This window comes from Gracilinanus agilis, chromosome 2 (genome assembly GCF_016433145.1).
Source record: "Gracilinanus agilis isolate LMUSP501 chromosome 2, AgileGrace, whole genome shotgun sequence".
Lineage (NCBI taxonomy): Eukaryota > Metazoa > Chordata > Mammalia > Didelphimorphia > Didelphidae > Gracilinanus > Gracilinanus agilis.
The window spans coordinates 611,891,516-611,916,715 of record NC_058131.1 but is presented as its reverse complement, the minus strand read 5'-3'; the positions used below and the strand labels follow the sequence as shown (position 1 = coordinate 611,916,715).

At 35.8% G+C, this 25,200-nt stretch overlaps 1 protein-coding gene across 1 annotated transcript in view; it reads right to left on the bottom strand.

Annotated features, from left to right (window-relative positions):
* The window catches only part of BTRC (beta-transducin repeat containing E3 ubiquitin protein ligase), a 196,836-nt gene that overhangs the window by 51,574 nt on the left and 120,062 nt on the right, over positions 1-25,200 (bottom strand). Inside the window, exon 4 of the mRNA XM_044665502.1 lies at positions 23,721-23,810. Coding sequence (XP_044521437.1) covers positions 23,721-23,810 — 90 coding nt within the window. The remainder of the gene's footprint in view (positions 1-23,720; positions 23,811-25,200) is intronic.

Here is a 25,200-nt window from a genome sequence, read left to right as displayed (position 1 = left end):
GGATAGTTATTATTACTCTTTGGGTCTGGACATTTTATCTACAGCTCTCTCTGGTCTACCAAGCTAGTAATAATGTCAAAAAAGGAAATAAAATTAATTTATCATGATCTGTTTTTGATGAAATCACACTGGATATGTGTGATCAATACTACCTTTTTCAGATGTTCACAGTCTTAAAAAAAATACTTACCTTCTATCTTAGAAGTGATACTAAGTATTGGTTCCAAGGTAGAAGAATGGTAAGGAATAGGCAACTGGGGTTAAATGACTTGCTCAAGGTCACATAGCTAGGAAGTGTCTGAGGCCCAATTTAAACCCCTCAGGACCTTCCATTTATAGGCCCGACTCTCATCCACTGAGCTACCAAGCTGCCCCTACAATTACCATCTTGTAAAAATATGTTCTAGTATTTTGCCAGAAATTGAAGTCAAACTCAGTGGTTTATAATTTGTCCAATTTATTCTCTTGCCATTTTGAAAACTTGTGACATTTGCCCTTCTTCAGGCCTATAATACTCCATGACTGTTTTTGTAACTTCCCCTCTACTTTCACTACATCTCTTGCATCCATACTTTTCTCTCCACTCACAGCCACTGCTTGAGTTCCAGCTTTTATTATTGCTCACCTCGATTATTGTAATAGCTTTCTAATTGCTTTTCCTGCTTCTAGTCTCTCTCCTTTCTGTATTCATCATACATACAGCTGCCAAAGTGATTTCTGAAAAGTCCAACTCTGACCAGATCACTTATATACTCAAACTCCTATAGTTCCTAATTGCCTAAAAGATCAAATATAAACTCCCCCGTTTGGCTTGTAAAGTCCTTAACAACCTGGATCCAACTTAGTTTTCCAATCTTATATGTTATTTCCTTTCTCATAATCCAAAGGGCTAAACTATCCTTGCTATTGTTCCTCTCATATGACACTCCATCTCTTAACTATGCCTTTGTACTAGCTATCCATTACTTCATTCCCACCAGTTAAAATTCCTTATTTCCTTCAAAACTCTATTCAAACACTGTCTTATACATGACTATTTTCCTAACTCCCTTGAGAATTACTTTGTATTTATCTTCTATTCATTTTATGGGTTCTTATTTGTGTTCAGGCTGTCTCCCTGAAAGAATGTAAGCTTCTGGAGGGCAAGGTCTCTTCCATTTTTATCTTTTGGTAGGCATTTATTGATTGATCTCTCCTGAGCTGACTTCCCCTGTAGAACTGTATTTTTGACTGCATCTATCTATCCTATTTATCAGTCCTTTGAAATATGCTTTCTTAAAATCTAAGGTGCAGGAGCAGCTGGGTAGCTCAGTGGATTGAGAGTCAGGCCTAGAGACAGGAGGTCCTAGGTTCAAATCCGGCCTCAGACACTTCCCAGCTGTGTGACCCTGAGCAAGTCACTTGACCCCGATTGCCCACCCTTACCACTCTTCCGCCTTGGAGCCAATACACAGAAGTTAAGGGTTTAAAAAAAAAAGGGAAAAAAAAGGAAGTTTAAAAAAATGAAAAAATAAAATCTAAGGTGCAAGTCAGACTATGCCCTGCTTTCCTCTTCTTATCACGAATCCTAAACTGAAATTATTTCTTCCCAAGGTCCCCATCATTTCTGATCCCCATCAGAACTGATATTAATTTGCTAGCTTGATTACCTTTGGAAGGATAAATTTATTAAGGTAAGTCAACAATTTATTAGTTATTATAAAAGCAGGAAGGAAGGGAGAGGAGAGGAAATGAGGAAGGGAGAGAGAATACACTCTTCTCAGGACATATAACGCAAGTCCTCTATTACTACCATATTATGTCTTTGTGACATACTTGTGATTTTCCCAAACTTACCTAATTTTTTTTCCTTTCAAGATAGTCTTGGCATAGTTTAATGATCTATAGTTTAGTTTAATGATCATATATATCATTTATATTTCTGCCTCTGAGCTTCATATCCAAATGGCCTCTACCATGTGTCCCTCCTCTTTCTTCCTCCCTCCCCACTCTCCTGTTTCTTGGATTTCTTCATGTGAGTAAATCTGCTTAATACATAATGTTATTTGTCCCATCCCTATTCTTCTCTCTCTTCTATTCTTTTACAGATTCTATTCCTTTTGAATGAGATATGGCATAATATTATATCCAGAAACATTACAAGACATTGTAAATGTGATCCATAATCATTTAAGAGACTTTGGTCTAACTATCCATCCATGCAAAACCAAGTGGATGAAGAAAGTCTACTGAGTAGACTGTGAGGTATAATTGTATGGGAGTTGATCCATCTGTAAATATATTTGGACTGATACTGCAAATGGACAATGATATGGGTTCAGAACTCAAGAAGAGGACCAGAATTGGTTGTATTGCTTTTGAACAACTGAACAGTACATTTAATATCTCTAAGCTTGTCTTTGAAATAAGGCACATATTATTAATATCAATATTCTTTCAGTGATGTGACATGGCTGCAAGTGTCCTTAGAATGGAAGTTATGGGCTACCAAAAAGACAAGATATGCATGGTGAGTAACAAGCTAAAAACTTATTGGCAACCAGGAGTTACAATGGGAAGTGGCACAAAGGTTGCCATGAGAGAGCTATACAACTAGAAAATGAAGTGGATTGGTCATGTGGAGACATTGAGGAATACTTAAAGGACAGCTAACATGTTTCACGAGTATCCATGCAATGTCTATGGATCTAGAAGGATGACCCTAGCCTGCTGGATGGACTCCCTAGAGGACTGGATGAAAGCCCAGAATGAAAAGATATGATTTGTAATTTGCACTACTAGAAAGAAAACACATAACAATATCATACATGTATCCAAATAGAACCTTCTAGAAGCACATTTCAGATTATGGCTCTCATTCTCTCAATTTGCTTTCTTTGCAGTGGAATGGATTCCTATGTCACCTTGCTCATTATTAGGTCTTTGTGTATTTTTATATTGAACCTTCTAAAGAAACTGTTTTTATTGCCTGTTCCTTTCTTATTTTTTTTTCTTGCCTGTTAATTTCTGGGTGTCTCTGTTGTTGTTTTCTCCCTACACTGTAGGCATTCTCTACAGCTTACTATCTTTGATACATTCTGTTTGTATCACATATTTGACACTTGTTGATATTCAGTCTTATTAAATATGGTCTCATGGTGTTTCAAATATACCATAATAAACTCCTTGAGGACTCAAAATATCTCATACATTTTTGCAAGAAAAATATCTTTGGAACTGATTTTCAATCTAAAGGGTCAAAGTGATGGTGAAAACACTTGCTTCTGGAATTATAGGGAAAAAAGTACTTAGAGGTGGAAATGAAATTTATTGGTCACCATCTTTTACTTGGCCATCATCATACTCACTCTGGGCACAAAGTAGTTCTGTACTTTGTTTATTGTTGCCAAATCTTTAACCAATCTACCTGAACATCATGATGTAGTAAAGTTGCATTAAAAATTTTTGTTATACCAAAATGTTAAAAAAATTATCTCACCAAAAGACATAATAGAAAGTAATGGGTTAGAATTTTCTTTACATATAATAACCGAAGGAGAATAAAAAGGGAAGACACTCAGAATATGATCCCCTCAATAAGTATCAGTATGTAGCAGAGATATTTGTACCTCAATATTTTTAGTCAATTTTTCAAAGCTACTGTCAAAATACATTCCTGTAACATCCAAACTAACTGGGAGGCAGGGAAAAGAGAGAGAGAGAGAAAGAAATATGACCTGACTAGTGATCTTGAAGGCACTGCTCTAGTTTTCTATATAAACCTTACTCAGTTTTACTAGGAAAGCAAACTTCCTGTAGGCTATTGAGAGCATTTTGCTTCCTTCCGAATTTCTGTTCTCATTTTAGGAATCAGCAAAGAAGGAGCAAAGGCAGAAACTAGACAAATTCCAGCTGTCATCAGCACCCCTCTCTTTCAAAAATTGGCAGAAAAACTCTGCTACCTTGTAATTTTGCCTGAAGGTTATTTACATATCCCCCCCCCCCCACATGGGCATCATTTTTATGGGATTTCATGAGACCAAAGACTGCAGATCTGGGTCTTTCTGAGAAAAGACGCTGAATTCTGAGAAATGCAGGATTCATTTAAGTTTTTTTTCATAATAGGACAAAATTCCACCAATGATACTTGGGATATGGAGAGAAAGGAAAATTGGGAGTCAGAGAAAGATACTAATAAGAATCACTGTAATGTTTCTACTGTTGCTTAGAGAAGGGTATTATGCCCTTCCCTATAGATACTGCCATTTCTCAAAGCCTGAAATGTGTTTTGTGAAGGTAGCTTCCTCTTTACTACACTACTTTCTGCCTCACCAGGGTGTGGGTCTTGCTTAGGGCTGTAGTAGCTGTAGTACCTTTAAACTAAAAACAGCTCTACAAATACTTTTCTGTCAGCACAATGTATAATAATTACTTCATTTTGTAGTGAGGAATACAAATTGATGAAGTTTGTTTTTCTGAAACAAAATAACACACAACAGATTCTGAGAGGTTGTTTCTTATTAAAAGAAAGACAAAAAGAAGAATGAGTATCATAGGACCAGAAGATCAAGAACTAGGAGGACACTGTACACAGTAACAGCAATATTGTGTAATAGTCAACTGTGACAGACTTAGCTACTCTCAGCTACTCTCAGACCTAGGACAATTCTGAGTGACTTATGACAAAGAATGTTATCCACCTCCAGAGAAAGAACTGTTGGAGTTGGAAAGCAGATGAAAGTATACAATTTTTCACTTGTTTATTTGGGCTTTTGTTTTGGAAATTTGCTTTTACATGATTATTCACTTATAAAAATAAACAACATGGGAATATGTTTTGCATGATAAATACATATACAACTCAGAAATGCCTGCCAGTTCCAGAAGAGGGGAGGGAAAAGAGAAAGGGAGACAATTTGGATCATATAATTTTGGAAAATTTATATGGAAATTTGTTGTTCTAAGCAACTGGAAAAAATTACAAAAAAAAATAGCACCTATTTGTTATGGGAGTCTGGAATATAGCAGGCATTTAAAAAAAGTTTTCTTCCAACTCCTTCCCTTTCTTCCTTTCCTTCTATCATTAACTGGCTTGTGATGACTTTTTGGCAGGTCAAATTACCTCTTTATAAAATGAGAGGGGTGGCTCAAGGATTTCTGAAGTCCCTTCTACCTTGCCCCATGATTTTATAATTCAAACAATTATGCTACAGAATAGTTGCTGATTTGAATTGGTAGAGTAGGATTTTTCACAGGAATTCCCCATACTAATGAATTATTAGGTTTGGTCAAAAACAAAATCCCAAAAGGAACTCAGACTATACACAACACTAGATAGTGTTTCTGTACAGAGATGCCTCTATGCTTCCCTTTTGCTTCTTCTTGTTCATCCCTATGTCTTGCAATGACAATGGGATTTTAGAGCCCCAAGAAAGGAATGGATCAATATGCTTCATCTTTCTACTAATGTTGTGCCTCCTTTTTTCCTACTCTTTTCTCATTGCCAATTTCTTTTTTACTATAGTGATCAGTGTTTGAACTTGTTGCATATTTGGGGGGGTGGTCCCCAGTATACTCTTTTAGTTCTTTAGATAAAAAATGTTCTAGAAATTCAACTTTCAAAATGAATGTTGCCTTTTCTTTAGGACTTTATTTTCATTACTTTTATGTTAAATTTATATAAAAGATCAAGTCAGAGTAATATCTCCATGAGTAGCTTACAGGTACAATGAAACTACTGGGATGTTCCCATTATTTGGTCAAAGGCTATAGCTATGGATCATAAGGCTGCTTCTGTCTGCCATGTGGATCTTGGAGACCTCAAAGGATGTCTAGGGACTTCATGCACACAATGCCATGTTAACTGTGGGAATATATGATATTGATTTGATAGATACAGAGATAAAACAGACAAGATAATGAAGGCAAAGCACTTTGTAAAACTTAACATGCCAGTTATTCACAGAATTGGCCTTACATTTTAGCTGGAAGGATTTAAATTAAAATTTCTTCAGAATTTAACATTTAAAAGAACAAGACCTTTAAAAGTGAGACACCTTACATGTTTTCATATTCTGTGATTTTATATATGTATATGTGCAATGTTTACAAATATGTAAACATATTTATATCCCCCCCAATATCCTACTAGATATTTTTAATGCTAAAGCAAGTAGAGTGTGGGTATAATCTAAGGAGTAGCGGAAAGAGTTTTTCTTAAGTACCTGGAAGCCATCAGCACATTAGTTTAGGGCTCAGGTTTGACCACAGAACCAGGTCACTGTACCCTTTTTTTAGGTATGTTTTGTATGTTTAAAGTCTGCTTACACATTCAAGTTGATTTTTAAAATATACTACTATGCACTTCATATTATCCAGGCAGACTAATACCACCCAAAATAGTCAAGAAAATTTAACACGTGTAGAGGGACTGTAATTTCAGAAAGAAAAAAGGACCCATGACCTGCTGATCAAGGCTGTAGGCTCAGCTCAAGGGAGCTGAGCTGGTTTTGGACCTAGAACAGAGGAAAGATTAGTCAGGAAATTTTCATGTGACATCAGCTGAGTCAGGTTTCAAGTGGCTCTGAGGATAGTGGTTTAAACCTGAAGTCATGTGGGTGGAATTGAGACTGAGGGAGAAAAGGATAAGAGACAGAGAAAAAGAGAGAGACACATTTTGACAAGGAGGGACGAAAAAAGACAAGGTAGACAGAAAAGTGGGGATGGAGGGGGAGAGGGAGAAGGAGGGAGGGAGAAGAAGGGAGAGAGAGAGAGAGAGAGAGAGAGAGAGAGAGAGAGACACTCTATGGGTGTGTGTGTGTACAGGAGCACTTGTGCTTGCACTCAGCTTAGGTTTAAGGATAATAGTAGAGTACTACTTACCATTAGTAAGAAAGGATAGTGACTCCAAGAGTTAAGGCTAGAGATGCTGGTTGCTGAGTTCAGAACACTTGGAAAAGACTGATCAGTACTGCAAAGCTGGGTCAAACAAATTGAATAATATGAATTTGTAATTGTAAATGAGTGAATCTGCTTATGATACCTTAAGATTCACTGGTCCTGTTGTAGGAAGGCTATACCTCATAAGAGTTGATTTCTTTGTTTTATTAGAACATAGCATTAGGATATGAGATATTTCAGGGGTGCTGATAAGGAACTATATGCCACTAAAGAAGAGAAAAGGAAGGGAAAAGGTCATTAATTCCTAGGGTCAAAGTTTTGTCTAAAAAAAAAAATCTCTCTTTAATCTCCTAAAATAGTGGCAACAGAAAGAAACCAGTTAGGGGAGCCTTCTATTTGGAGGTTGTTGGTTTCACTGAACCTCTTCCTGATCTTAAAGAAGTTGACAAGGCCTGTTGTATTGGTTGGAGAGCTATGATTAAAAGATGGTGAAAGAACCTGGCTCCTTAAAAGACTGTTGACTGTTTTGCTTTTAGTACTACCCCATTGCCTACCTCCATATTGCTGCACAGGCTTGAACTACACCCCTATATTGCGTTCCATTCTCCTAACTAGCTTCCTACAAGATTCAGTTCATGTGCCACATATCATAGGAAATTTTCTGATATTCTTAGTTAATATTCTTTCCCTCCAAATCAGATTTTCATGTATGTATTTATCTATCACATTGCATACTCCTATTAGAAGACAAGCCCTGAGGGTAGAAACTAAACATTTTTTGTCTTTATATTTTGTATATGTCTTTTGTCTCTTATATGTCTTATATACAACTTTTGTCTTTACAGTTTCAGCACCACTTGATAGGGGACTTAATATTGTGTATTGCATTAGACTGGCTTCAAGTTCAAATTTTTCCTTGAAGTTTCCTAGTTTCTTCTAACTGAAAACAACTTCTTCCTCTGAAACCCACATCAGTTTCTCCATTTCTGCTAAGAACTCCACTATCCTCCCAACCGATCAATCAATATAAATTTATTAACCATCTCTTATATACAAAGCATTGTGCCAGACATAAGAACCAAAGAATGAAACAAACTCTACTCTCAAGAAACTTATATTCTAATGGGAGAAACAAGTACATGTGGAAATGTGGATACAGAATAAATACAAATATAATTGCAAGGTAGTTAGAGAGGGAAGAATACTAGCAGCACATTTGGAGGGGGCAGGAATCATGAAAAGTTCCATGTTATATGGTGTTTAAGCTATGTGTTGAAATAAAAATGGAGATTCTATGAGGCCAAGTGAAGGTGTGCTTTCCAGGGATAAGGAGAGGCAAGTACAGAGGCTCAGAGATGGGAGAAACTGTTTTGGGAAAGGAACAAAGGGAAGGTCAGTTTAGCTGGATTGCAGAGTACAAGTGAAAAGAAACATTTAATGAAACTGGAAAAGATAGGTTGGGGCTAAGTTGTATAGGGTTTTAAAAACTAAACACAGGGTACTTTAACCTAGAGGCAATAGAGAGCCACCAGTGTTTATTAAATAGGATTGATATGGCTAGTTCTGCATTCAAGGAAAATCAGTTTGGCAGTTACATTGAAGATGAATTGTGAATTGGGGGAGGGGCATGGGTGGATCTGAGGCAGAGATTAATTAGAGATTTGCTACAATCCAGGTGATGAAGGCCTGAACTAATAATGGTGGTTATATGAGTGGGGATCAAGGGCTGCATGTTACAATTTTGGTGTTACACTTGACTTTTCCCTTCCCTCACATCTCTATTTGTTTCCAAGTCCTCTAGCTTTTGTTACTGCAACATCCCTCACAATTTCCCCCTCTTAGTTTCCCTCACAGTCTCTACCCCAGATCAGGCCCTTAACAATTCTCACCTGAACTACCATAACAGGCTTTTCATTAGCTGTTCTTTTCCCTCTTCAATTCATCCTCCACACAACTACTCAACTGATTGTCAGACACAGATCCAACAATGTAGTCCTCCTATTCAAAAAGCTTTAATGGCTTTCTACTACCTCTAGGATAAAAGCCTCATCTTGGCATTTGAGGCTCTTTAAAATTTTGCTTTTGCCTCCTCCCCTCCTCTCTTTCCAGTGTTATTTCACACTGCTTCCTTTCTAGTATTCTCCACTCTAGTCCAACTGGCCTGCTAGTTGTTCCCTCTATGTCTTTTTACAAGTAGTCCCCCATATCTGAAAAGCATCCATTCCTGACTTTTGCCTTTTGGAATCCCTCATTTCCTTCAAGACTATTCAGGTACCAATTCCTACAAGAGGCTTTTTCTGATGTCCCCAGTTTGTTTTTTAAACAGTTTTTTCTTCTTGAAATGACTTTGTGTTGTTTTTTGTATACTTTACAGTTACATAATTGTGTACATATTGCATTTCTCCAGTATAATGTAATCTCTTTAAGAGCAGAGATTGTTTTACTTTGTCTTTATATCACCAAGCACATTGAACAGTCCCTTGCATAAGGTAGGAACTTAAATGTTAGCTGAACTCGAGTTACTGATTTGAAAGTGGAGGAATAATCTTGAAAGGGAAGCCAAGGCTGGAGGGTGATAGTAAATAAAATAAAAATAAAAAGTTAAGTCAAAAGTTAAGAGTTTTGGTCTGTGTCATGGAAAGTTGAAACAAAGTTATCAACTTAATAAGCATCTACCTGTGCCTAGGTACTGTGATAGAACCCGATTATATTCAATGTGGGAGTGTAGATGGAGAGAAAAAGGCGGATTGGTTGCAAAAGGTATCTTTAGACTATGTTTCCAATATATATCAGAAATAGGGATTTCTAATAAAAGAAATCAGTTTCTATGATGGCAGAGCTTCAATCTCTTTTTTTCAGTTGTGGCTCAGTGGCCAGATACAAACATTGGGCAATTGGTCCCTTATGCTATTCCTTTGAAGAAGGTTAGAGCTCCCTCTAGCACCTTTAACTAAAGAAACACCACAGGCCCTTATAGAGCTGACACAGTTTGGTGTTGCCCACAGTTAACTGCAATATGGAGATTTTTATTTTTAATTTGCTTTAATTGTTGCTATGATATGAATAATTAATAGGGCTGCCTAAGCCAGTTTTGTAAAGTTCACAATACGCAAAGCCAGGAGAGAAATATCTACTTAAAAAAGGAACTTAAAAATGGTTATAACTGTTATAATATTATAGAATTCGAAATATTTATTCATGATTTGTTACAACATTATGTCCCACCAACAAAGGAACATACTGCCAAATGCTTCCTACTAAAAGATGCTACCAGTCTTCCTCATTTATTCTTTTCATGGCCACAAAATCACTGCACCTATAGCACTATACAGGAGTAAAGTAGGTCAGTGTTAGGAGAACCTTGCTCTTCAGTGGGGGAGAATGGAAAGGTATGTCTGTAAACACTTAACCTAGTTCTATCCATTCTGCTGGAAGTATTTATAGGCATTATATACCCCCCTGGACAATAGAAGACTATTCAAATTAAAGGCTGTATTCTTCTCATATGCTTGTGGACCCCCTCTTCCACAGAGACCTTGAACCAATGGGATCGAAATTGTCACTGACCATGTCTCCACTCTAAAAGCTTATATTTCACTATTCAAGAAAATATATCATTAAAAAATGATGTAGTAATCCCACCCTATCTAGAAAGATCATGACCACCATTTGAGAAGACTCCAAGACTGCAATTAGTTTAAAGGTTACAGCACAATCACTCTGGCACTGCAGCTCCAAATTGAAAAGTACTTTGTTTTTCATTGCTGAATTTGAAATCTGTTCCTTCTTGAAAGCACTGCATTCCAACAGCCTTCTTAAAATCAATACAAATATGAAAGCAGCTAATAAATTCCTTGAATCAAAGAGGGAAAAATAGAGGTTAGCAGAGATTAGTTCTGTATGAAGTTATATCTTGGGAGATCTCTGTATTAAACTCTTCAAAAGCCAGCATTCTAAAAATCAGCAACATTTCTGCCACTAAGAGGTAAAATATAAAAATATATAATACTCTAACTATTTTGAATTATCATGCTGATACTATTAAAAGCTGCCTCTTACACAAACCAAACTGTTTCTAGGACATATTTTTTGCATATTTCCCCCTACAGTACTTAGATACCTAACAGATTGAGTTCCTTTTTTCCTTAAGCCTTAGATACATAGACCAAGTCTTTGTCAATGAACAATTTCAAAAGACTGAATTCCCTAACCCTAACCTCAGTTCTGATTTCCCACTGCAGGAATCAATGCCAATAGGCAAAATAATCCAATTTTTGGTTTTGTATTTTCCTCTTGGGATATTATAACACTGCCATGCTCTTTTCATGGGTAGCACAAGGGAGATAAGAAACTGTTTGGAAATTGTAATTCATTAACCTACTAAGACGCCCAATCATGCTTCCCAAGACAAGACTGACTGTTCTGCTTCTCTTGAAATCCATCTAATACATGTCTGAAGCTGTAATTCATGATCTAGAACAAGAATGACAAACCTAAATTAACATTGATAGAAAAGCCATTTGATTTTGTCTCTTGGCTCTTTCACTTCATTCAATTTTGTGAAATCCAAAGGCTTCAGAACACTGGCATTAATTAAGCAACAGTTTTATTACATACAATCAAAGCCTTAAAAGGAGAGCATAACAGACAGTTCCTCTTAGAAATTACAAGGTTCAATTAACAGTTTTACTTTTTTGTGGTTGCTAATTAAGGTATTTTTAATTTTTATGATCTCTTAAGTGAATGCTAAAAGGGAATATGCTACAAGTGCAAGAGAAGAAAAACAAACAAAAAATGAATGTTGAGACAAGTAGCTACCTACATGTACTTAAATATTTTCTAAACTTGGCTGTTTAATAAGTTATAACAATAATTTCCTGATTACCATGTATTATATTTTCTGTGGTCTTCCGAGGCCTGTCAGGTCCAGCATAGATGGTTGCTGCATTTTCTTTTTTTAAACCTTCAACTTCTGTCTTAGAATCAATGCTTTGAATTAGTTCCAAGGCAGAAGAGGGGTAAGAGCTAGGAAATGGGGACTAATTGACTTGCCCAGGGGCACATAGCTAGGAAATATTGAAGGCCATGGCTGGGGCGTTTTAAATCAAGTTGTTATGGACACGACACAAAGCAATGTTCTTTTTATTTTAATTTAGGGAGAATAAATATTATGTAACTTCACTTTCCATTTAACCTGACCTTTCTAGGTACTATATTTTAGAAAGACCCATGTGCTGAGAAAAGTTGGTTAGGTGATATGTTTTTTAAAACTCTTGCCTTCCATCTTAGAATCAATACTATGCATTGGTTCTAGGGCAGAAGAGTAGTAAGGGCTAGGCAATGGGGGTTAAGTGACTTGTCCAGGGTGATCTAGCTAGAAGTATCTGAGGCCAAATTTCAACCTAGGACTTCCTGTCTCTAAGGCCTGGCTCTCAATCCTCTGAACCACCTAACTGTTCCTATTTTACTTTTAATTTTGGAATATTATTCACAAGTTTTTAGTGAATCTTTTTTTGCAAATTTAGGTTTTTTTTTTCCTCCCCATGTAGGATATTTAGAAGGCAAACTGAAACCTTTGACTCGTAAATGAGATGTTCTTAGGAAAGATACAATAGTAGAGAAAGATATATTTATTTCTAGTTTAGAATTTCAAAAGCAAATAATAGACATGTATCAATGAAACTGATACAATGAAAAATTCATTAAAGAACTGACTATGCAAAAACCTCAAACAAGTGATCATTTATTCACACATATTGGGTATTATACTAGGCTGGCTGCAATTAAATCTGTCCTGTTCCAACTCTATCTTTGAAAAGTATAAATTTTTTCTTCAGTTTTATAAAACTGTTTTCTCTCAAATGTAACCCATTATAATTCAGACATCTCTACCTTTTGTTCTTTCATAAAATACAATAAATTGCTGTTTTAAGGCTTCATATCCTAACGGATTATCTCAGGAATCCCTATCATCTAACAAACTGCACAGGAAAAAAGTTACTCTGTGAACAAAACTACCTTTTCAACCTATGAAAAACAAAACAAAAAATGTAGCCGTTTAAACCTTACAAACACAGAAAACAGGACCTGAAGAGATTAGTTGTTTTAAAAAAACCACGTTACTGCTTAATCCTTCAGGATTATGAAGACTTGAATCCAAATACATAACCTGCCTTCTCCCTCCACAAAAAGAGGGAAAAAACCCACTATAAACTGCAAATAAACCCCACACAGATGTAAATAAAGCCACTCTTTAGGTTGCCCATTAATCCACAAGTGGCATATTCATCTTATTTACAGTATTATACCCCCTGCCATGATATTCCATTAGAGTCACGCTACAGACTCCATAGTTAACACTGTAGGAACCATTTCTTTCTAAACCTGGTTTTCTTCCTCTCTCTTTTGTCTCCCCTTTCACATGCCCCTTGCCCCCAGTAGAAATATTTTCAGTTTAAATTTCTCATTCTTTTAGGTGTTACTAACAAATAAGAAGAGAAGAAATCAGTAATTGAGTTATAAAGCTCAAGATAAAGAGAACATTTAAATTTAGGTTCATTGCATGAGCAATTTTTAAAAATTCCAGTTTAATATGGCTTCAGTTCTTCATATGAGCAAATGCATATAACATGCTTCTATGTAGCTGGGCATGAAATTTGTTAACCTTAACAGTTAGGCTTCTATTCTTTCCAATAAAGATTATTCAATGTACTTAAAATGAACGTTAGAATAACATCTGTGAGCATTTGCTTTGCGAAAATGATTTGATAGATAGACCTATGTAATATCACTCATTCCTCTACCCAGATTCCCTACATAGAACAGGTAGGGGGCTATGAGGTACAACTATACTTCTGATGTCACAATTTCCACTCAATCACTCAACCATCCAGATGGAAAAAAAATGTTTGTGTCTGATGCACACAGTTAAGGTCTAAGAGCCTTAAGAAATGTATCTTTAAAAGGAAATGACCATACTGGAGTGGTTTTTTTTTCTTTTTGAAAAGGTGGAAGAGCTCCTCTAGAATGCTTCTCTGCTAAAAGCAGGGGGATCTGAATTGTAATCCTCAACAGTTCTCTTATGCTAATCACTCTTAGGAATTCACAACAGTTACTAGAAGGGAAGTTGCTTATGTTATATGGCAAAAGTGTTGAAGAAAAAATGCTAAGAAACTTGTAGGTCCTTATTAGTATAGAGCCAAGAATTAAGTTTAAAAGGAATATACAGGGTCTCCAACATTTTTTTCGGGGATCTTGGTGAAAATGGGGGAAGGGGGAAGACTTTAAGTCTTTCAGCCCAAAGGTGGGTGAGAAGGAAGTGGACAATTATCAAACTGTCTATACTCTTTCAAAGGTTAACATGTTTCAAAACAAAAATCAATGAGGAAGGAGAAAAAATTTTCTTAGAAGAATGTGGAATTACTTTAATGAGATATGAGTGGTGGCTCCCTTTGCAGGTACTCAAAATTGCTTTTGGTGAACTGAGCCATCAACTTATAGGTGAAAATTCTTCTAAGGCTAAATGTTATAGACGAACTGTGACTTTTGTAATTATAGCTCAGTTAGGGAGTAAAAAGGAGCTATGCAGTTATACAGTCAATTGGATATGCTTCTACGGATGTCTTGACCCAACTATTATAAACCTAAAAAGGTAACCCTAACACTGCTTTGAGAAGTAAATCTCACTGGGGAAAAAAAAGTCTTAATAGCAAGAACAAACATAGGTGGGATAAATGAATCAAGTGAAACTCTAGCATCAATGAAGGAAGAAATAGAGCACTATTTCATTCTTGTGGAAACCTGGTATAGAAAACAGTTATTAAAGTCTAAATTTCATATACCCTATAAGATCAAGGCATTGTCACGAAGAACAAAACCTTACACGTTCGTTAATTCTGCAAGTTCAAAAAGAGGGTTCAGGTTTCACCAACTTTATAGGTGATATACTTAGACTTGGAATATAATTATTGCCAGAGAGCTCGCATGTAATGAGTTTCTGAAACTGACAATGATTTGAAGAAGATGCTTGCCTCTATAAATATCTATTAAAAACTATTATAAAAAAATTAAATCTATAATCCAAATTTAGGCACGTAAAGTAGGGAGTAAAGAAAAACAACACTGAAAGATTGTAACTTTTTTGTTACATTTGTGCTATATACATCTATGCCTTAAGAACAAAAAGAAAATTATGCTAGTAATAGTAGTAATATTATGAGATAGTATTAATTCTCATTATGACACAAACCCAAAAACACTGGAACAGACTAAGGAAGTATTTTCAAGAAGAGCTTACTGGGGTCCACAGAATTTGGGCTTCAGCTCTGACATCATTTCAGAAACAATATTAACTAGGAATGTTGTTTGGCTAGGGGGCAGTGAAGTACTTCTGTTCTACTAAGTCTTGCCATGGATAAAAAATAGCATTGTGGATTTAGTCTCTGTAATTTACTATCTTAGGAGATACAAGATTGGACATTATTGTACAATTTCCTTTGATAGCAACTACTTTAAGGAAATTCCTATAACTAACTCAAATAGTTCATATTACCCTTTAAGCTATTATTTCCTGTTTTGTCTTCAGCAGAGACGGGCTTCATCGGAGTATTACTCTTTACATATTAACATTATTTTTATTTACATGTCTTCTGCAGAGATTACAAGTATACATGAGAAAGAAATCTCACCATTTGGTCCCCATTTGTATGTCTATGTTTTGTTAATTTAATATAATACAACTAATACTACTGTGTTAGGTGCTACTTAAAGCATTTAGTTCAACATGTAAAAGTACATTAAGACCACAGTCTGACAGAATTCTACAGTAAGAGCCTGTAAATGTTCATACACTGCTCACACAGTAGTAATCTTGGATTTGGACATTTTGGCCACTAATTTTGTATTAAAGGAACTGGGTTCCTAAATTCTATTTGCTAAATCAGGTTCCTAAATTCTATTGCTGCTTTAAGTAATAATTTTCAATATTAGTAGGACTGTTAAATTATTATAACTTTAATAAAATTGAGCTATATGTTGGTTAAGCCAGCCTTTATTTTTTTAAAACTAGTGTAATTAAAAAAAATCTTCATTTGAATACCTATGATTTGATCTTGTCATGTTCACTATATCAAATAACTTGTCATTTAGTACTAGAAAATTGGCACATATAGGAAAAACGATGAACTTTCAAACAAAAATAAAAGAGCTCAACTAAAATAGGTTTTCGTTTGATAACTGAATCCCATTTCTATTATAACAACTTAAGGCAGCAGCACCCATGTATGAAGCTGAACCACTCTGATGCTACCTAAATGAGAGCAGCATCAATGGCTGCTGAAAAGGAAAACAAAAACAAAAACAAACAAACCCAAAATGAAAACCAGCAGCTCTCCTTATCAAAACTTAATTTATGGTCCCATTTCTGATTTTTAAAAAGAGCAAAACATTAAGCCCAAAGTACAAACCAAAAAAGGGCTTTGATGGTGTTCAAAACATTCCTAAATGAAAACCCCACAGAAGGAGCTGATTAGCAGGAGCCATGTACAGTATATTAAATTGGAGAGTAGGCAGCATTTCTTGAAAGTCTATAAACAGATTTAGAATGAAGACACACTGCTTGTATACAAGGGACACGGAAAAGATAATTTAAAACCTATGGATTTTTTTCCCCTTTTCCTTTTCCGAAACTGTGTCTGGTATTGTGCAGCTGTGCTGCTGTCTTCATCACTCCCTCTGTCTCCAGTCTTGCTAATTAAAAGGTTGATCACAGAACAATGCTCTTCTCATTAATTTCAGTGTTCCGATTGGGCAGGATCCCCGCTTACCCCACCTGATCTTTTCACACTGCTGAAGTTAATGTGACAGGAGCCCGAAGATGGATTACCTGCTGCCATATTGCCCATCGCCTCCAATCAGGAGCTATCTGTGTAAACTGATTGTTCTAATTTGCTCTCATTATTTTTACAATATCAGGAGAAAATAACGCACACAGCTCACTGTCAAAGCCATGAAAATCAGCCATTAGTTAAACCCAGACACTGAGTGGCTTTATTAGGAGCACTGCAGTTTATTGATGTAGCTTGAGTCAAACAAGGCATTTGCTCCAATAAAAAAAATGGTTGTGTTGAAAGTAAATATTTATTGTAATAATACAGCAACAACAGGGTTTAAAGTATCTTGCTTTTATCTTAGAAGCTTGGTTTTTGACACAAATTAACTGCAAAAGAGGATAGGGTTAGGCACCAGAAAACATGTAACATGTGATATGCACTCCATAGTTGAAAATCTTGCCTATTAACTTAAATCTATGAGCATTCATACCTCTTAGATCTCACATAAATAAATCTTATTCTGTGACTACAAAAAATAATCAATCAATAAAGATGATTTTATTTTGTGCCTTGCACATAGTAGGAGTGCAATAAATAACTGCTGGATTAAATTTTGCTTGGAATACAACACTTTCTCTAAATAGTACAATATGGCTCAGGAACAAAAACTGTTTCTATGGTAATAACTCAGGTACTATTCTGAACTAGCAGTCTTAATTTTTCTATTATGTTTTCAACAAGCATGATTGCAAGCTTTGTTACTATTAATCTGCTTAATATTTTAGAGAAACGAAAAGACATGCAATAATGGAAAGTAGATTAACCAAACTACAGACTCAGTAATATGTTATTTAAAACAAAAAGCAAAACAGAGCTAACAGGCTTGGAATTTTGGCAAGTAAACATTTTTACAATCCCCTCCATCATGAACTAAAGAAAAAAAATATATTCATGTTGTCATTTAAAAGCTAACATCCATAATGAGAAAATAGATTTAAGTCAAAATTTCTATACAAACTCATGAACATTTTGCTATCAGACGTCAAAATGTTTACTAATGTTGCCAAAAAAGCAATTTTTCCATAGGGGGGAGGGGAGGAGAAATGGGGAGAGAATGAGTAGAAAAATGTCTCCTCCCCCACCAAAAAAAAGGTATTTAAAGGATTTTCCCCTCCTCTAACTTGGCGTCAGTAGGAAGTGTGGCTTCCTCTCATTTGTTTTCTATATAAAGGGCAAGGTCGCCCTTCTTGGCTGTTCCCCTTTTAATGGGCACTTTTCTTTTTCTGAGAAATGTGTGCCATGCTTTTCTCCTTAAAATTCCTGCACTAAAAGACTGCACCATACTGCACTCCGCAAAACGTGCTGATGGCGCCAATTACAAGCCCCCAGCCGAACGCTCCAGCCCCCACCATTCGGGTAGATTTATGCGGGCTCTTGCCGACGTTATTACAAGTCAGAGTTTATTGGGAAATTGTTACATTATGCGGAGTGTCTAACAAATTGCTTATGCTGCTATAATTGGATTACAACAGCCGCTTGCTCCCACCGGTAAGATTAGGCAAGTAGGACTCCTGCCGATCTCTGAGCGTTAGCAGTAATTTTATTTGCCTTGCCTCTCTCTTTCCTAACAACATGCCTCTCTCCCTGCCAGCTGTCTGCTGAAAAGGCACAGGCTTGTTCCTTGGCCCTAACAATGCAATTACAGCCCCGCAGATCGCACTGTTTGTGCATTAAGTACAGAGCCAAAACGAGGCGAATTGATCGTTTGACTTTTGGAAGAGCCATGTGATCTCTCTGTGCGGGTGATCCAACATGCATCAATGAGCAATGCTGCAGTAAATTCTTGATGAAGAACTTTCCTGCTTCATCCTCTTCTCTCTACCTTTCCTTTTTTTGGGAAAGATATTGAGACTCATTATATGCCAATCCAGATCAACCCACTTATAGGCTTGATCTTCTTAGCTAAGATTTAAATCTGGACTGGTTTTAGCATCTTCAGGTACTTCAATCAGATATGCCAATGGTTCCTCAATCATCAAGCTGCTGCTGCTACCAAAGAGGTTCATAAAGAGTTCATTTCAAAGAACTACAGAAAGTTGTAGATTTTGTCAAACAAAACTGCGCTTGAATGCCTCTGTCCATATTCTCAAGCAATCAGCACTGAAATCAAGAGTTCTCCTTTTCTCTGCAGAACTGCTCAGCTGGAGGATCAGCAATGATGCTGGCTGGTATGCCAACAAGAAGAATCAATACAGCTGGACTTAGGGCACTGAGGCAGCCAGACTGATCGCTGCTCCGGGCAAAGTTTTTAACATCTTTCACTGACAGCTTTCTGCTTCTTGTTTCTTTTTTGTTTTATGTTTAACAATGAGTGCTGATAGCCGAGAGAGTCTGTTTGTACAGTTACTCTGATTTGAGGGTACAACTCTGATAGCCTTTAGGCTCCGTATCTTCATTTTGCCATTTTCAGCATTTTCCCAAACGATACGGTATATGGCTGTCTTTTCCCACAATGACACGTATAAGCATGCATTAATTTTTTAAAATTTTCACATGCTATTATTCCTAGAGATATTGCACATCCATTCATTCAGTTGATTCAACACATGTTAAATACTGACCTTGAACACAGCACTCTATTATTTCTGGAGATAATACAAAGTTTGGCTAAGACACAATCTCTGTCATCAAGCTAGCTATATTGTACTGTCACAGTCATAATAGGAAGGTATAAATGAACATGGACACACACACAAATATGTACATGCATTCTTACTCAGAGGTGCATATAAACTCCTGCCAAGTGAAGAAGATGCCTTGGTTGAATTATCAATTCAATGCCAAAGTCACAACCTCTATGCCACATTTTTCCCATTAGCAAAAGAAGCTAATAATACTCATTAACTTTAATGCATTTTGAAAGGCAATAAAATGGCTTTTCTAAAGTTTCATTCATGCTTTTTTAGAATACTGAAAAGTGAGAGCTGAGCCATTAAACTTCATAATTTTTAGAAAAAGGGTATTCTACATATGATTAAATTCTATCACATTAATAACAATGTTAACATTTAAACCTGTTAGTGTCTGTGTGTGGAAAGGACCACCTGACATACTACTTGTGGAAAAGCAGATTAAAGAAGCCTGTTAACATGTAGTTTAAAACTCAAAAGAAACTCTGAACAGCTGAAATGCCTTATAAATAGCTCAGACCCAGAGGAAGTGCAAACGTCTGCATTGTGAATTGTAGATCTTAATTACCGACAATGGCTGGTACAGCAAGTAGCACGAAAAAAAGTGAAACAGTTGCACTGTTCATGGTTGGCAATAATTCTTCAGGAAAATATTTACTATCAATCAGTTATGAGAAAAGGGACTCTGTGCTCGTAAAACAGCACGTTGCTTCTCATACCAGGACCATTTTGCTTCAGCATAATCTGAATTTAAACAGCTTGTTTCCTGCGGATATAATTTTGGAAATAAATAAAACAAGTCTTCTATCAAAATCTGGAGTGAGTGGAAAGGAACATCACATTTTTCTGTCTCAGTCAGTTGCAAACAGATTATCAGACTCAGGAAAAAAAAAAAACAAACCACCCTACAAACCATTGCTGAAGGTTTATCTCAAACTCATAAAGAGGCAGAGAATTCTGTATTGAAGCCAGAAATCCAAGCAGACATGTGACAACTAAATTCAATCTGTTTTGTGTATATATGTTTAGGTAGAGTAAGGCAAAGCCAGAAACTAAAATTTTCTGCAATATTTTGCTGAAACTGCTTAAATGACAATTTTAACAAAGAAATTTGTAGTTTTCAGTTTACTAATGAAAAAAAATCATCAAGATTGTTGACACACTAGACATGCTACAATTATGGATTTTAAAGACTAAGGTGACAGTCAATAATGATTATCTAATTAAAGCCACAATAATTTCAGCACTCATCTCATGTACCAAAATAAATAAATACTTCCTTCCTGAATTATAGTGCTATAATTAGTAAGAGGGAAAGGTTTTGTAGCAAAAAAATTTCAAACTCTCCAATTCCAAATGGAAAGAAAGTAATATGAACAAGAGTGAGTTTGCCCCCTTTCTGAATTTTAAATCTTTTCTTAGGTTACTGTTGCATCTGTAATATCAAAGATGTCTAATTATCACTGTTAATTTGAAGTGACATTTATAATCTTTTCTTTCAGTTTTTTTCATATTCTAAATGGACATGAAGACTCTTCTCAAAAGTTGGTTAGAAGGGTAAGATGTCAGCAAATTAATCTTGGATAAAACATGCTATAACTTCAGAGTGATATAGTAGTACTGTTCCTGAAAAGTATTAATGATAGATTCTGCACTGAAACAAAGGTTTGTAGCATATATATATATATATATTACACTAAAAAGGAAAGCTGAAGTATTCAACAAGGGTTTTGAGCTATATTTAAGGCACCAATGTCACTCACATCACAGCTGAGCTGCCCTGGACTAGTTTTTGTGATAAAAAGAGCTAACACTGAGATACTAAAGGTGTTATATGGGGAGCTGATGAAGAGAGTAAATACAGCAAAGTAAAGTGGCTTAAGAAACATATTTAAGGCACATTGGAACACAATTTGAATCAATTTTGATATTTAAACCAAGTTAATAACAGCAGATCATATGACAACTGTGTATAGCCCTACAATGGGATAGGGGATTATCTTTTTTCAAAGATTTTGCTATTGCTTAATTTAAGTAGTAAGTAGGATTGATAACACCGATCTCTTTGGCAACATTGATTCTACACTAACTCTTCCAAAGGAATATGAGATGTCCTGTAAATAAAATGAAGAAATGTTTTCAATACTCCTGTACTCTTTGAACTGATATAAGGGAGAAGTTAGTTCTAAGTATATTCCTTTTTTTGCCAAGTAACAGAGAGCAACAAACCAAAATGGATGGTCAGGGCCAATAAGAGATACAAGTTAGATAAGCACCAACAGGAAACAGTTTAGAGATATTAACCAGAAGACATTTATGGGATCCAGAGCAAATATATTGGATCTAGGTAGGCTGATGACTCTATTGAATTATTATCTAGTCAACACTAAGAACTACATTAAGCTTGGGCATTTAATGGAGATAACAAATGAGATTTATGGCAGGATAAGACTAAAATGGGCAAGAAAGGGATGAGAAGGTCACCATCTGGGAGTGAGTCAGAATGCTGAGCATCGATGAGAAAACTTATTTCCACACCCAAGAGCAGAACAGAAATTATGCCATTGTACCAGATGCCAAAATATTTCTAACCATGCACCACTGAAGGAGAGGGTGGGAAAAAAAACACACTATACAGACACACACCAACATAACTAGCTAGCTTGGAGATCCTGGCTTACAAAGTATGGAGTAAACAAAAGGAACAGATGCTCACTTGGCCGGCTCTCAATAAAACTCATTAAAATTGTCACCCTGTCCTTGGATCTGTGCTCATGCTAAGATTTTACCTTGTTTAGCCAGAAGTCACCCACTTGTGATGAGACCCTACATGTAACATAATCCAGAAATTAAAAATAAAACTCTCCTCAAACATAACAATATATAACCAAACTGATCAGGAATTGAGGGTGGGGTTCTGTAATATGATTTTTTAGTTCTAACTGATTAGAAATAAAAGGATAATTTACAAAAGTCATATATGTTCCACATTTTAAAAGAAACCATTCAGAGAAACCTAACTGATGAACCTTCAAGAGAGTTCTCTGACATTTTCCTTAGGCAACCTTTTAATTGCTAATCTGAGTATAAACATTAGATCTTCATTTGGTAATCCTGCCCACAGACTTCTGGATAATTTGAAGAAACTGTATCAGTAAAAACAGACAAAATATCTCTGCTTTTGGATTTTGGAGCATTAGAATGCAACTACATGATATCAGTCCTATTTCTAATAATAATAGTAATACAACTGAGGGTCTGGATATAAAATACAATGAAGTAGTTAAAGTTAGAAGTGTTGTAACAGCAGCAGATCCCTAAATGGCTATAAAGGCAATAATTTTACAGATACTCCATATTAAAAAGTCAGCTAAAAAAACAAAAACACTAAAATATTGTTTCAATTTCTAAAAGAGATGATACTTGAATTTACTTCACTTTGAAAGAGCTAACATAACCAAATTCAGGTCAAACAGCTGGCTAGAGGAAGTTCCTGAACAGATCATGAACCACAATGTAAACTGAGTAATACTAGATAGAAGAACATCATATATCTGTATCTAGGATCATCTCAGTGTCTATCCCTGGGACAGCACATATACACTTTAGAACAATAGTGTTTAAAGTACAATTATGGGAGACGGGAAGAAACAGTAATGAGAAAGTTGGAGTAAATGAATTTCAACAAAGGATGAGCAGAGGTAGTTTCAGTTGCAAATAGATTCATGTAGAACTTAGAAAAACTATCATGTATGACATAACTTGTAATTTACATAGATGAAAGAACTAGCTTATATGTATGGTTAAACATAACTTGTCTACATAGACCAAAAGCATCAAATGCAATGTTCTTTCAGTAGGACTCAATGAATAACAAAAGATGGTGAAGTAATGATTATACTTTCCTTTATCTTAGGTTTCATTCTCCCTTTAAACATACTTTTCACTTTTCCATGCATTAAAACCTTAAGTTAATTTGTAAAATGCCAGTATATGGTATCCTACCCATCTTGGGCCATACCTTAAGTTTGTGGTTATAAAGAATTACTATCTAGGAAATAAATGAGAGTTCATCTGAAACAAATCTTGTCATAAAACACTTGCAAAAGATTCCATTGCAGCTGAAGCACTGGGAAAACCCAACTTCTTGTACCTAATTTGCTGCAACTCTTCACAGAACAACATGACAGAGAAATGTTCAGTTGTATCATTTCTAAAATAGGCAATCCTAAAGTAACTTTTGTTTACAGCTACAGAGAATAAAAATAATTCTCATGGAAAGCAATTGGCATACTATTAATTGGTTTTCCATGTTACTTACTTTGGCCACACAATTTTCAGTCTTCATAGCAGTACTTGCTAGACATACGGTTTCTTGGTTTAAGCAGAGTCTGGCACAGCTGTTGTAGGTCTGTAAAAAGATTTTTGAAAAAAATTTCAATACAGAAACATTACTCACCTTAAGAACCTTCACATTTGGTACAAGGGAAATAGTTTTAGAAATTCTGCCTTTACTTTGTCTCACTTACAACGAACCTTTACCTGTATCTACAAGTCACAATTATTAGTCAGGATCAAGAATGAATGGGAGTATATGTTGGGAACATATTTTTTTTAAAGTTGCTGAGGAAACTGCTTTGATGGAGTTGTGATTTCAATGATATGGGTGGGTGATTTATCCAACAACAGATTTCAGTCCATCCATGCATTTTCAAACTGTGCAGCTCTGCTCCATGATGAACTCTTGCAGTCCCTGTTAGCTCTAGGTCTATGACCCTATGATCCTCCAAAATTGTCTACTCAACAAAGTTGAAAACTTCCTGGAGAATATGAGTGTCCATTGATTATCCCTTGCTCTTGTTATATGACCTTTTTGTATGTTTCTTTTTCTGGTAATACATCTCTTTGATGATATCTTTTGTGCTGCTTCTCTTGCATAATTCACTAGTAAGTTTTGTGGTAGGTACAGTGGAAAAGCACTGGCTCTGGAATTAGAGTACTTGGGTTCAAATTCTACCTCTGATGCTGATTTGTGTGATCTTGAATAAGTCACTTAAGCTCTCTGGGCCTTAGTTTTCTGATATTTTAAAAAAAGAAGGTTTGCTGGATGGACTTTTAGGTTTCTTCTAGTTCTATATCTATGATTCTAAGATCCAATTTTGTAGTCCACAGGCGGCAACTCAACCTCAAAAATCCACCAGAATAAAATGTAATTGGGAAACTCTTTATGAAAACAAATAATGTACAACACAGATAATCCTAATTTGAGGTTTTCTAAGTCAACATGCCACCCGCCATGGATCCCTTTTTCTTTGAGTTTGATACCACTGTTGTAACCTACTTATTTATGCTCACCATGGGCCTCTTCTGTTGCTCTTTGGATGACTCAAAAACTTTAATTTTTTTGGAGACTGTGAGGGTCCATGATGTTCGGCATTAGAATCTGATGACTAACAAAGAATTCAATTCTTAGAGTAAAATAATTCTGAAGTAATTCTCCACCCACAAGGTATGTATGTATGTATGTATGTACGTATGTATGTATCTCTCTCTCTCTCTCTCTCTCTCTCTCTTGTACTTAGGTCAAAATCATATAAGATTCCTTGAAAGATGTAACAAACAACTCTGTTTGCTAATTATTTATATCAATTGAGGAATAAAAGAAGAGGGACATATTGCTGCCAAAGAGTCTGGTGCTATTGTGAAGACTGTTCAGCAAAGAGTTCAATAGAAGAAGAATTCTTTAGAAATAGTGAGATCTTCCAAATATTCTTCTTTGTAGACACTATTTTTAAATTAAT